General features: G+C 40.4%; 1 protein-coding gene across 1 annotated transcript in view; it reads left to right on the plus strand.

The window, feature by feature from the left end:
- Positions 1 to 3,426: 3,426 nt before the first annotated feature.
- tmcc1a (transmembrane and coiled-coil domain family 1a) overlaps positions 3,427 to 14,127 on the plus strand; it is a 44,352-nt gene continuing 33,651 nt past the window's right edge. The window contains exons 1-2 of the mRNA XM_037683961.1: positions 3,427 to 3,463; positions 5,277 to 5,551. Of these exons, the coding sequence (XP_037539889.1) occupies positions 5,303 to 5,551 (249 nt within the window). The 5' untranslated portion in view covers positions 3,427 to 3,463; positions 5,277 to 5,302. The remainder of the gene's footprint in view (positions 3,464 to 5,276; positions 5,552 to 14,127) is intronic.

Genomic DNA, 14,127 nt, shown 5'->3' on the forward strand with positions numbered 1-14,127 from the left:
CTATAAAAGAGAGTGAAATTAGAGAAACTATATGTAAATTAAAAAAACAATTAGTCACCAGGAACAGATGGGTTTGCAGGAGAATATTATAAAACATTTGTTGATGACCTTTCACCTATATTATGCAAACTTTATAATTATGTACTAGATACAGGAAATCCTCCTGACACTTGGTCAGAAGCTATTATTACAATACTACATAAAGATGGAAAAGACCCGATACAATGTTCTAGTTATCGTCCCATAAGCCTTCTGTGTGTTGATTATAAGATATTGACCTCCATTTTAGCGACTAGAGTACAGAAATGTATAAAAACGTTAATTAAGCTGGATCAGACAGGATTTATTTCAGGCTGGCAAGGTATAAATAATGTGAGGAGAACTTTAAATTTACAGTTAATAATGGCAAGAGATAAAGAACCAGCTATGCTTCTTAGTTTAGACGCTGAAAAAGCTTTTGACAGAGTCGACTGGACGTTTTTAGAACATACCCTCATTGAAATGGGTTTTGCCAAGAGATTTCTTAAATGGTTAAATTTTTTATATAAAAACCCTCGGTCTAGAGTAAGAGTTAACGGGCACTGCTCAGATTTTTTTGAAATGGGAAGAGGAGTGAGACAGGGTGATTCACTGTCACCTGTCCTCTTTGCTCTAAGCATCGAGCCATTAGCGGAGGCTATACGCCAAAATATACAGATTCAGGGAATAACAGACAGAGAAGGAATGATCCACAAAATTGCTCTCTTTGCAGATGATGTCTTGCTTTTTATAAAACACCCAAGCACATCAATACCAGCACGTATGCAATGTTTAGATACATATGCAGATATATCAGGATATAAAATAAATCAAAACAAATCAGAAGCAATGATAATGTCAGGGAAGTGGCCTGAAGAATTAAATAAAACTGTGTCCTTCCATTTCCCTAATAAGGGCTTTAGAAGTACTTAGGGATCACTCTGACAACTCACCCCACAAAATTGTTCGATGTTAACTACACTGAGTTAATAAAACAATTCAAGAATGATCTGACCCGTTGGGAAGTCCTCCCACTCTCGCTGTTAGGCAGAATCGAAACTATAAAAATGAATTTACTTCCTCGTCTTCTGTTTTTATTTCAATCGTTGCCCATAAGAGTTCCTATTTATATTTTTAATAAACTAAACAAATTAATATCACAGTTTATATGGGAGCACAAGAGACCTAGAATACGACTTAAGACACTTTATTTGCCAAAAGATAAAGGAGGAGTAGCTCTACCTAATTTAAATATTATTACTGGGCAGCTCAATTAGCTGCAACAGTCACTTGGATTAGGGGAGATGAGGAACCAATTTGGAATCGAATAGAGCAGGGGGAGCTGAAGGGTATATTATTGTCAACTTTGCCTTTTATTGATTCAAAATCTGTCATTAAATTGAAAATTGAAAATGAATGGATTAAACATACTCTGAAGATTTGGATGGAAGTAAAAAAAATGTTGAATGACACAGGATCAATATCTCGAGCTATGCCAATCATGGGTAATATAGACTTCCCCCCTTCTGTATGGGACCAGGGGTTTAGAAAATGGAACACCAAAGGTCTCATGACTCTCAACCAGTTGTTTGGAGAAACAGGTTTTAAATCTTTCTCACAGATTAGGGAGCAATTTGATCTCCCAGCAAAAGATATGTATATATATCTCCAAATTAGACATTACATTATGAACCATAAAGACAAAGAGAGAATTAATAAAGATCCAAATGATATAGAACAATACTTTATTTCCATTATATAAAAGAAAATTCCAACAAAAATACATTTCTCTAATTTTATATAAGAGGCTCTCACTTGATATTGTATGGGATAACCTGTGGAAAAACAGCCAAAGAGGGATTACCAGTCAGTTATGGAAAGAATTTGACTGGAAATTGAAAATGAGGTATTTCCACACACCTCTTAATATCTCCGATTTTGCAAAGGATCCCTCAACTGCAGACTGCTGGAGAAAATGTGGGAAAATAGGTGACCATACTAACCATACACACATATTCTGGGATTGTCCTGTTATCCAAACATACTGGAGGAATATCAAGGTGGAGCTTGAGAAAATAATACAGATGGAAGTTCCATCAGGTCCTTTGTTTTATATACTGGGGGATATGTTAAATGAAGAGTTCAATTCAAATCAGAGATATATTGTAATGTTTTATTATTGGTTGCAAAAAAACTAATCCCTGTAAATTGGAAAGACTTGAAACCCCCGACAATAATTGAATGGAAACGGAGGGTTAAACAAGTATATATTATGGAAAAGATGACATCAGTTCTACAAATGACCACTGATCTTTTTGACCAAAGGTGGCGCTGTGTGGAGGTTTGTCTGACACCTTGATGGGTGGTTCGTTGTGACTTTCAGAGGATTTGGTTCATTGCTTTTGTATATTTTTTGTGACTAATTTTTTAAAAGTTGTTGGCAATTCCTGTGCTGTGCGTTTTTTTTATTTTTTTATGTGTGTTTGTTTTTTATTTTAATGTTCAATGAAGGGGAATGTTAGATGTTCAGTTGTGTAAAAAAAAAAAAGGGCTTAAAATAAAAAGTTTAAAAAAAAAAATGATACAGCAACACAGTTTCAACACAGTGTCGACACAGTTTGGGAAATGTGCCTTACACCCAATGAGGCCTAATCTGCCCATCACTACAGAATGCTGACTGGGGCAGCAAAAACTTACCAATACCCTCGTGTGGGGCTGACAAAGCAGGTACATGAATCGTGACACCATGGAAGGACAATGCTCGAATATGTCAGGTGGGCAGCTCTCAGACTAAATACTAGTTACTAATGAGGCAAGCAGGAACAGCTGCTGATGATCAGGGTGAGGATCAGGTGAGATCGTCTCACCCTGTGTACACAATGTCGTTCCACCTCATGTACCACATGTGACGCTAATGACAATAAAGAACCTTGACTTGAAAAACAAACAAAATCAAAATAATAACAATAAATTTAACAACAAACAACATATATTCAAGTTGTGTCACAGAAAGTGTAACACAGTTTGTAATATTGGTGCAATTAGTGATTCAGGAAGTTAATGTCCGCCCCACTAATACCTTTGCTCAGGAGCTTTCACTGTTTAGTTTGGTGGTATAATTAAAAGTAATTCTACATGAATGACTTGACCCAAGGTTCCTGAATGGAACGTTATGCTGTAACAATTAAATAAAGATTTCAGTGATGTTTGTGCTGTGGCTAATCAGTATTTACACAGCTTTGGCATGTATTTTTACAATTAAGCTGATTTTATTATTTGAATTTAGAAAGGGTAAGCATCTTGAGCAGTGGTAGCAGAATGACTGAAATTCTGAATCTTAAAATAATTTTGTTTAATTTTTTTTTTTATAACCAGTTTTATTTTTGTTGTCAATCTCTTTTAGGTACTCAGGAGTTGACATGCTAGGATGACATCTGGTGTGATGGTAGGTGTTTGTTGTTCTTCATATATTGCTGTTTTTTCCCACTTCCATTTTTAATTCAAGCTGTCTGTGTGACTCTATTCCTCTCAAGGTTGTCTGTTTTTTTTTAATAAATCAAACGTAACAAGTTTGCAAACTCAAATTAAAGAGAGAACTTTGATGCATGGCTGCACAATAGTCAGATACACCTACAGTCAGCACTTACTGATTGGGCTCTGCAGTGCTGCTGCTTGCACACAGGAGGAACATGTTCCAGCTATGTGCTGGCATCAGAATGATGCTGCAGATGACTCTACAACAGTAAATGCTGGTTTTATCTCTATGCTTTTAGTCTGTATATGCTTACATTTATATACATTTTGCCTTCTTTTTTTCATTTTATTAGCTTACTTTGATCCAACTTGTTTGCAGGCCTGTTGCGATAAAAAATAAATCAATTAATCACACGATAAACTAAAATTACCGACCTCATTTTCATATATCGGCTTTATCGTTTCATCGTGTCTCTCTCTTTTTACTACTAAGCTGAGAAGCTAAGCTACTAGCTAAGCTAACAGGCAGAACTCAGGAAAAAAAAACCTCTGTCTTGTCGAAGCGCCAAAATTCACGGTTGAAACTTGTGCCTTCGTGTAAAAAAAGTTGTTTTTCTCTGCAAAAAGAAGCTGAGAACTTGTTTATTGATTTTTTTTAAATTAAAAGCTTTGTGTGAAAAATGCTATGCTAAAGAGCTCAAACCACACCGAGCGTCCGCAATTTTGAGAACCAAAGAGAGACAGCCCATGTCACGTCAAGGGGCCTCCATACCATGTTTCTTAGTGACACACTGCTCGCTCCCTCACTATCCATCTTTCGGTTCAAACAGTCTAATACTGCCATCCGGTGATCGAAAAAAGTTGCTTCACACAAAACAATTTAACAAACATTTCTTCTTAAATTTGACAATAATTACTAATTATTCTCAATTTTCAAACAATATTATCGTTTATCGCAATAACTTCTGAGACAATTAATCGCCCAGCAAAATTTGTTATTGTGACAGGCCTAGTTGTTTACCTTTATTTGATAATGAAACATTAACTGTCATAGGTTGATATGAAAATTTACTGCTGCTCATGAGATTTATTGTAGGTGAAGTCCAGTTTCTCATTATAAATCTCCTTTCTCTTTGTGTCAGACCAGCAAGGCCACTTGTTCCTGAGTCAACGATGCATGCTCCCAATTTGGATCCATCCCTCTGACAGAGACTGAACTGATCATTTATAGTCCCTACCCTACTCCCATCATTCTCTACTGCCATCTGCTAGTCTCTGTTCCACTTTCTCCGAGTCATTGACCACATCTGCCCCTGTACATGCCTGACTAATAGAGAGAGAAGCATAAGCAGACAACTGAGTTAGGCAATTCACCCCTGGTATTTATGTGGTTTCAGCTGGACCCCATGCTGCAGGGGGGAAACAGTCCTAGTGAGCCAAAGGAAATGGGCCTCAGTTCAAGTCCTGGAGCTGGAGGGGTGTCAGAGGGTTCACAAGGCTCAGAGTTGAGGAGGGCTTCATCTCAGTCAGTTCTCCCTTCATTCAGTGAAATGAGTCAAAATGCCAGGGAGAGCATGGGGGTTCTTGGCGAGGGCTTGAAGCAACTTTTTCAGCATCAGCGAAAACGCCTTTCCCTCTCTCGCTCCACCATCCCTTCATCATCTTCATCCTCATCTTCCTTTGTGATTTCAGCAGGTGACACCTCCCCCTTGCTCCTGAAGGCACCTTTGAATCATGCTCTCCTGAATCTGACCACCTATCTGCTCCTGTGATTCTGTCTGCAGCTGGCCAGGGCCCAGCTGCTGCAGGCATGATGAGGCGTGGGACCAGCCTGCAAAGCCGGCGCAGTAAGGGGTCCTGGAGCGGAGATCGGGATCCCCTCCTGAGGAGCAGTCCACAGGCCCCACAGCGCCGCAACACCCATGATCCACAGCAGCACGTTAGCCGGCCACGCTCTTCCTCCACCACCGACACCACACCCAGTAGTCCTGCTCCAGGACACACCGGCGGAGATGTGGGCCTGTCATCAGGGTATCAGTCAACAGAGGAGACGGACAAGGTAAGTGGCAGCAGCCATTCATCATCTCTGCGCAGGCTATTCAGTGTCTTTTTCCCCCGTTTACTGATGTCAGGCCTTGTTTGTCAGTGAGCTGTCAATCTACAGCTGAGGTTCACCTTGCTGCTGATGTGCAGTGACTTTCTGCTGCTTCAGCTTAAACAGCTCCTGCTGCTGCAGAGGATACATTCATTGCAGTTACCAACATTAAAATGTATTTAATAATAACAATGCTCAAAAAAAAAATCTGAAATATGCCAAACTGTTTCACAGAAGTAGTTTAGTTGTTACCACTTTAGATAATATTTAACTTTTGGAATTAAATTACTGTAGTTAGCTCTCTCGGCCACCAGAGGGTGGAATCAGATCAACAAAGCTTCTGTAAGCAGCCCCTTGACTCATGAGCTCATGCTTATTGTAGACTTGACTGATCCCTGGGTTGATGAAAATATCAGTGCCAATAACATACTAGCTATTTACCAGAGACACAATCATGTTTGTCACTCAGTCCAGCTATGAATAGTAGGCCTCAAACAGCTCACATAAAATAAATATGAGCATGAATCTGAGAGGAACATCTCATAAAGTCATTTCCTCTTTTGTTCATCTGTAAACCAAATGACCCTCAGTCTTGTGTGAGTAACTTCAGCTGAGATGACACTGAGCCTTGCATGTGGGCTCTTTTATGTCTCTTATGCATTGTAAGGCTCAGTCCAGCCTGGACTGGCCACAGTTGGCCCAGACCTGGTCTTGGTTTTGTTTGCTTTCAGCAGAGTGCCGCTTTGATGTGGTCAGGATTGTCATAGCAAGACCACTTGAATCTCAGCTCAGCAATCACTGCACCTTGCTGTTTGTCCAGGGTGCTGGTGCCATCTTTTGCATAGTCATTTTTCTGTCTATCACACAACTGGCCAGAAGCAAGTAGCTGAAGGAAATGGTGGTAAGGAGCTGTCGCTCAAAGTATGACTCACCAGTGACTTGACACCCACCCGCCCCAGTTAGAATTGCATTCGGGCCCCAAAACTCCCACCCGACCCGGCCCCAGCCAGTAGCCACCATTTCCAAACCCAACCCGACAAATTAACAGTAATTACAGGTCTGAACCCGAACACCCCCCCCCCCCCCCACCATTTTTAATTAAGCCTTGCTTATACTAACTGTCGGTGGACGTGCGTGGCTGAGTAAAAGGGGGCAGAAGATCAGAACTGAGGGAGTGTTTGTTCTTTCATGGCCATCAAAGCGCATTAAATCCCTGCTTCTGCCTGCATTCTGCATTATTCAGACACGGACCCTGCTCTGACATGTTGGACATTTTGGGGTCTCACCTGTTTGGGTCGTCGGCCGTGCGCGTCCGCTGAGCGCAGCGACTGAACGAACGTCCATTTGGGCTTTGTTGGATCGCTTCCTGGCAGTATAGTCCCATCTGAAGCATAACTGAACTTTGTTTGGTCAGCGCGTAGTCAAATGGCCGCGTGCGGCTGGTGATTGTATGGCAAGCCATGTTGCCATATAAATGGATCGTCAGGCATCTGCGTCCGCTGACACAATCCAAAGCCAGACACCAACCTGGCCTGCCCATCCAGCACATTATTATGGCCCGGCCCAGCCCAAATTCGGGTCAGGTGGTGCCAGGTTTTGGGCCCGGGTTAGAAATGACAGCTCTACCCCCAGTACACCAATCAATGGCCAGCAGTCTGATTACACCAAAGCTGCAGCACCAGCCCGGCCTGAATGGAACCCCAGGTCTCTAGTTTCCAAAAGTTGAGCTGGAACTGGACCAGACTGCTCATTGGTGACACTCAAAACCTGGGGTGGAACCCGGGTCGGGCCAGTCCAGGCCAGGCCAGGCTGGGACTTACAATGCATAGCTGCCATTAGTTTTGCTTCTGTATTTGAGGAGTATCAGCCCTTCTGAGGTCTGCAACCTTTCTCACTCATGCCGCCAACAACACTGCTCTGTCTCAGCATAGCAACAGAGCAATGCCATTAGGGCAATCCAAGCCATTGTGGTGGTTACCCTTAAAATTGTGGAAAACTACCGGTACTTAGATGTACACCCTATTTGTTGCCATAGTGACAGCATAGTTGACCTTGGAGGTGCAACATCCTGCTTCTACTGGAGGCTGAGGGTATAAGGCTTGTTTTAGGTTGTATATCCGGAACATTCAGTCGGTGATCAGTTCTCAGTCGTGCAACAAACAAGTCTTTTTCTTTTTCCTTCCTTTTTTAAATTCCATTTCCTCCCTGTTGTTCTTTCCCTTTTTCCCTCACTGTCCCCCTTCCATTATCCCCAGAGAGAGAGAGAATACAGGCAGTCAGCTGGTCCCTCCTCCTTTCCCATCTTCCCCTCCTCCTCTTCAGTCTTTCCACCAGCCGCTCCTGCTCACAACCACCCCACCCTTCGGCTCGCTGACAGGAAGCAGTAGGCAACCTCACCTTGTCCTAGATGAGTGGGAGCTGAGCTCTTTGCTGAGTGTGAATGTGTTCTCAGTTCTGTCTTCAGAGGAGGATGTGGAAGGGCGTGTGCATGTGTAAGATCTCATTTTCATCTGACTTCCACATACTGTGTCTCTGATTGTGTCCACTGGAAATCATCTGTGCACTGACAGCCATGTGAGTGTGGGTGGGTGGATCTGTGTGAGACGGCTCAGTGAATATGAGTGGAGTGGGGGTACACAGCATGGTTGTCTTTATCTCTTTTTAGCCCCCTCTCTCTTTCAACTCTCACTTTTTTCCTCCCCTCTCTTCTCACTTGTGTTTGCATAGTAGAAGCGAAGTGGCGTGTACTAGAAATGTGTGTGCACATGCCTATTTAAAGAGGAAGGTAGAGTGCATGCTCCATGCATGTGTGTGTGTGAATGTGGAGTGCACCTTATGAGACGGTGTGTGGACTGTGGTGGGGTTTCAGCAGAGTGAAGTAGAGCAGGGGTTCCAGCTGTGGATCTGTCAGTAAGTAAGGATGGTGCAGCGCTTCAATCTACGTAGACAATACTCCAAGGTAAGCTTACAGTGTAAAAAAAGCAGGTGATCTAATCTTTATAATACTTAGATGGAGCATAATTTGTTTCCTTTTCATTATCATTGTCATATTTTTGTTCAGTCTTATGATAAGCAGTGGTCCAGCTTTATCAGATTTTATTATTGTAAAAGCATTGTTTGCACCCTTTAAACTTTTGCAGAATTAACTTTAAAAAAAAAAATTCAGTGTGGTGCTGTCTTCCAACATAATCAGCTTTAAATAAACATTAACTCACCCTAAAGAGTTAAGAATTACAGCCTTCAGGATCAATTCAAGCCCTCACCAAGAGGTGTTTTTATTGTACACAATATGTGTAAATATTTCTGATCAGGGAGCAGTTATGGTGTGTTTTAACAGCAAGCTGTAAAGCTGTCTTCCACAACTGTCCCCAGGTGATAGTGAGGGTTAAGAGCGTGGCTGGGTTGTGTTAAGTCAGGAATACGTTTCTGTTTAGAGCCTGCTGTTCAGCAGCTGCTGCTCCGGCTGTGACATTAATTACAATTAGCTGCAGATTAACTAAACTGATCTGTTTCAATCTTCCTGTTTATTTTATATCTGTTGTTGTGCTGATAGATGTACCTGTCAGAAAGTTTCAGCGTAATCAAATTAGTAGCTAGAAACAAGGTGATGGATCACAATAGGAATCTTGCAGTTGGGAGGATCACTTCTGTAGGTGTTGTCCTAAAATTGCTCTGATCAGAGCAGACTGTCAGCTTTTTTCAATAATGTTGCTTTTCTGTGTGGACGTGCAAGAATTTGCTGCAAATTGGACAGGCTGCTAGTCCTTCACAGGCTTTTTTTAATACAGAAAATAAGACTATTTGGTTTAAGAGTCCAGTTAAATTAGATTAAAATTGTTATTGATTTTTTTTTTTTTTTTGTGGTTTAGAATTGGACGGTGTCTTTGGGACTATAGGTGTGAGAGAATATTTAAAATTTAACAAGCCAAATAATAAGAGCATCTTCAACTTTTTTTAGTAGATTTCTATCATCCGCTCAAGCTGGTGAACAGCTTACTAATTTCTCAATGTATCTTTCCCATTTGGAAAAGTTGGTTGCTTTCGGGAATAACTGTGGTCAGAATGTGGACATCCAATCAAAAGATTAATGGGTATACATTACATCATAACAAATAAATGCATAAATCAAGTCTTCAAAACATAAAATGCTTTCAAAGGTTGTGGTCAACCAAATAGGCCTATCCTGACTTCTGCTTTCAAGAGATTTATACTTTCACCAGTTAATCAAGTATCTTGTATATAAGCTTGGCAGCCATGCTGGTGACATTCTCTTCTGGTTTTCCAAATAAATTTAATTTACACAAGTGAATAATCTTTTCCTTTAGACATTTTCTCCTCCTGCTGGCGTTGCACAAAACCTTGGTATCCTCTGTGCAATAACAGTTACAGCCATGTGTCCTCTAAACATGAACCCAGGCTTCTTTTAAGTCGTAAATTGTGTAATTATCAGTAAATTGTGTAATTATCAGTAAATTGTGTTATGCAAAGCTTAGCAGGCTCTACACAACTTTTACATGATAAAAATGTGACAATACAGAGAACAACTATTATTATTGGGGACTGCCTAGTAAGGCAGCACCTATTATTATCCACCTGACTTAGCTTTCTTAACTTTATCTTACTCTTCCGTCAACTTTAATGCGGCCTGAACCACAATGTGTACCCCAACAAATGTTATATCAAAACGACCAGCTTGGTGCCGTGATGTGTTTTATTACTTTTATTGGCATTTCGAGTTACCATGGTGATGTAATTTGCAAACAAAGACACCACTTTTCTCATGCAAAACATCTGATGGAACTCCACAGCGTCTGACAGCTTCTAACTGCTGTAACTCAGTCCTTCTTTGAGATATTGAGCTGAAATTTGCTCTGGTCGTAGCTGAGCGCGAATTTTCATACAATGCTAAAGCAAATCAAAAATCCAAGATGGCCGCCTGAGGTAAAAGGGGAAAAATAGGAAAACACAATTCTTTTTAGAGCTATTCAGCTGAAATTTGGTGTGTTGGTAGCTGAGAGCAATGCCCATTAAATGGGGAGTGGTGGCGCAGAGGTTAGAGAAGGTGGGCCTGTGATCGGAAGATCGCCGGTTCACGCCCCGGTACCGACAACATCAAAAATGTGGGTGGGGTAGGTGAAGTACCCACACTTGCCCCCACCCTCATTCGCCCCACCCTGGGCCCATGAGCAAGGCCCCTAACCCCCATTTGCTCCCCAAACAGGTCTCTCTTGAAAATGAGTTCTCGTGTCTCAATGAGACTACCTGGATAAATAAAGGTTAAAAAAAAATAAAAAAAATACTGAATTCAAATCTAAAAATTCAAGATGGCCATCAAAGCTACATTTAAATGGCTTTAACTCAGCTACTTTTACACATATAGAGCTGAAATTTGGTGAAGTTATAGCTGTGAACGTTTTCCATCACATACTGAATCCAAATCAAAAATCCAAGATGGCCGACTTTGTTAAAAGGGACAAAATATGATAACTCAACCATTTTAAAGCTATTCAGCTGAAATTTGGTATGTTGGTAGCAGAGAAATGCCCAACACATAGTACTGTCAAATCAAAAATTTAAATTGATGACAACGTGGCAGTCCCCATCAAAGTTTCTCCAGGAACTTTTTAGTATTACCTCTTCATATTGTGAATGCAGACAATAACAGGCTTTGCTACAAGAAGAAGAGGATTTTAAATCTGCTTTAAGTCTCATCTTTTTGTTGTAGACAAATAAAATTAAGTGGAAGTTAAAGCAGACGGTGTTAACTGCTGCAAGATGCTGAACTTTTCTGTTTCTGTTCTGGTAAAAAAATGAAGCAGAGGCTTTTTATTATAGATAAATGTTTGAGTAAAAAAAGAAAATCACGCGTGACATAACACTCCATCGATGGAAGGAAGATAACTCGGACAAATAACATCATATTCAACACTAGAAAATGTCATGACCATTACTAAAAAATAGTTTTAATGTAATTGCACATCAATGTGACTTGTCTCATCATTGTGTTAAAATTTACATACTTTTTTTTATTTTCCAACTTTTGCACTCGGATGCTGGAGTGTGGATAAAAACAATTAATTGCAGAGGACAATTTAGCCTCTTCATGTAAATTGAGTTGTATTAATTGAATGATCTTTATTAAGTGCTATTAATCCAGTACCAAAAATCGTATTACCCTGACAGAATGAAGGAAAATACGTCAGCACGTTATGCCTAGTTAAAACTGCAACAGTATGAAAGATAAAGTTATTAAAAACTTTCATACAATCTGAATAGTTTCATACATAAAGAATAAATGTGGACAGATTTTAGTCATTCATTAAAGGCAATCATTGCAAACTCTAAAACATAAAAATGTTATACTGGACAAATCAGATGGTACGGTTTGCAAATGTTTACTCCAGTAGTTTTCCAGATATATTGATATGCAACTGAAATGTGGATATGCCCTCATTGTAAACAAAACAGTGCTGACGCTGGGAGACCGCGACAAAATCGAGATTCAACGCGTCGGCTGGCTTCCTTCCGTAAATAGAGAACTTTTTGCTTGGCTTGTTTTTTTTTTTCCAAGTCAAAGTTTCTTTATTGGTGGAATGAAATTGTGTACACAGGGTCCCAGTTACATCCAACAAAAGTATAAACTCTAAAAGAAAACAGTAATAAGATCTAAGATATGAACTAAGAAAAATGCTAAACTAAGAATACAGTGAGCAGTAGTAGTACAAAAACACTTTGCCGAACAGCAGCACGAACATGAGTCTGTGTGAGCAGATGAGTATGAATGAACACAGCAGCATGAAATAAATCAGCAGCATGAGATCAGCAGCATGGATAGTCAGCAGCACATAGCATAAAGTGGCATTATGGTGATTTATGTTTTTTTCACAGTGATGATCCTGATTAGAGATTCATGAGTCTAACAGCTTCAGGGTAGAAGCTGTTCCTCAGTCTTGTGGTTCTACACTTAATGCTCCTCAACCTCCTTTTGTTTGTATGTGAATGTTTTTGTTCAGTGCCCTGAGACAACTTCTGTTGTGATTTGGCACTATATAAATAAATTGAATTAAAAATCGAATTGAAATTGAATTGAGTTGAATCTAACAAAAACAACATGGAAGCTTATTTGCATTCTGAAGAGAGTTTCTCGAACCGTCCAGGTTACGCTCACATATCATGTGATACCGAACCGCCTTTCCCTCTGACATCATCATAGCTTCGGCTTCTCAACCTGCGATCGAGCTCTACAGAGTCACAGCTGACTTTAAGATAAGATAAGATAAGATAAGATAAGATAGAACTTTACTGATCCCGCAGGAAATTATTGTGCCAGAGTTTCAGTACAAAGGAACATACATAAGAATCACAAGATATAAAGACAACAGAGAATATACAAAATGCCAACAATTAAGTTTTAAACAGATTCTACAAATGCAAGCAATTAAGTTCTAAACAGGTGCAGACAGAAACATTAAGAAGTTTATTGTAATACAGGATTTATTTTATTGTGCTATGTGTAGAAAGGGGGAGGAGTTGAAAAGCTTGACAGCCACAGGGAGGAAGGACTTCCTGTGTTGTTGTGTGGAGCCCCTCGGTGGTCTCAGTCTACGACTGAAGGTGCTGCGGTAAGAGTCCAGTGTGTCATGCAGGTCATCTCCTCCTGATAAAACTTTAAATCAATATTTTTGTTCACTCCTGTGTGTGGTTGAATTTCCAGGTCTCCCTCATAATTCATTACACAACAAAGGAGTCTCTTTCTTTCACCCTTGCGCTGTGTAATGAATTATGAGGGGGACCTGGAAAGATTAACCATTGGGAGGTGTTAAACAAATCGTGCATATTTTGTTTCTTTATGATATACTTTTTGACTGGTCTCCACGATGTTGCAACGATTACTTTTAATGCCAAAGTTAATTGTTGCCTTTTATATTGAGGTAAAAGCAATGATTTCTACAAAAAGTTTCATGTCAGAGCCTCGTTTATGAAGGATTTAAGATGTTTCTTCCGGAGTTATCACCTTGTAAAACAGCTGTAAAAAAAAAAAACAGTCAGCGGGAGTAAGAAATGGAACATCACCTGGTCCACGAGGCCCATTCTGTCCTTGTTAGTTAAATATCTTTATCATCACTGAGTTCTCACCATGTCCCACCCCCTATGTTCAGGAAAGTGTTTCCGACTTTTAAAGCAGAACACCACAGCTCATCCTGGAGTTACTTTAGGCAAAAGAAATTGCTCTGTCCCTTCCGCCTGCAGTTAAAACAACCGGTGTGTATGAGAACTACCAAGTCGGGATGAAACCACATTCGTCTGCACTTGAGTCCTGGTAAAGAGCTCACAGTCACACCCGTGTATAATCAAACAACCGAGTTTCAGCAGAGAGAGAGACGCTCCTGGGAATAATGGTGCGTGTTGTTAACGGGGGTGATGTCATCCTTGTATGTTCACAAAGACCAGCCCATAGCAAGTTGTTTTTCAGTGTAGGTGCGTGTGTAGGTGCGTGTGTAGGTGCGTGTGTAGGTGCGTGTGTAGGTGCGTGTGTAGGT

The sequence above is a fragment of the Nematolebias whitei genome, chromosome 11 (genome assembly GCF_014905685.2).
Source record: "Nematolebias whitei isolate Nwh7 chromosome 11, NemWhi1, whole genome shotgun sequence".
Lineage (NCBI taxonomy): Eukaryota > Metazoa > Chordata > Actinopteri > Cyprinodontiformes > Rivulidae > Nematolebias > Nematolebias whitei.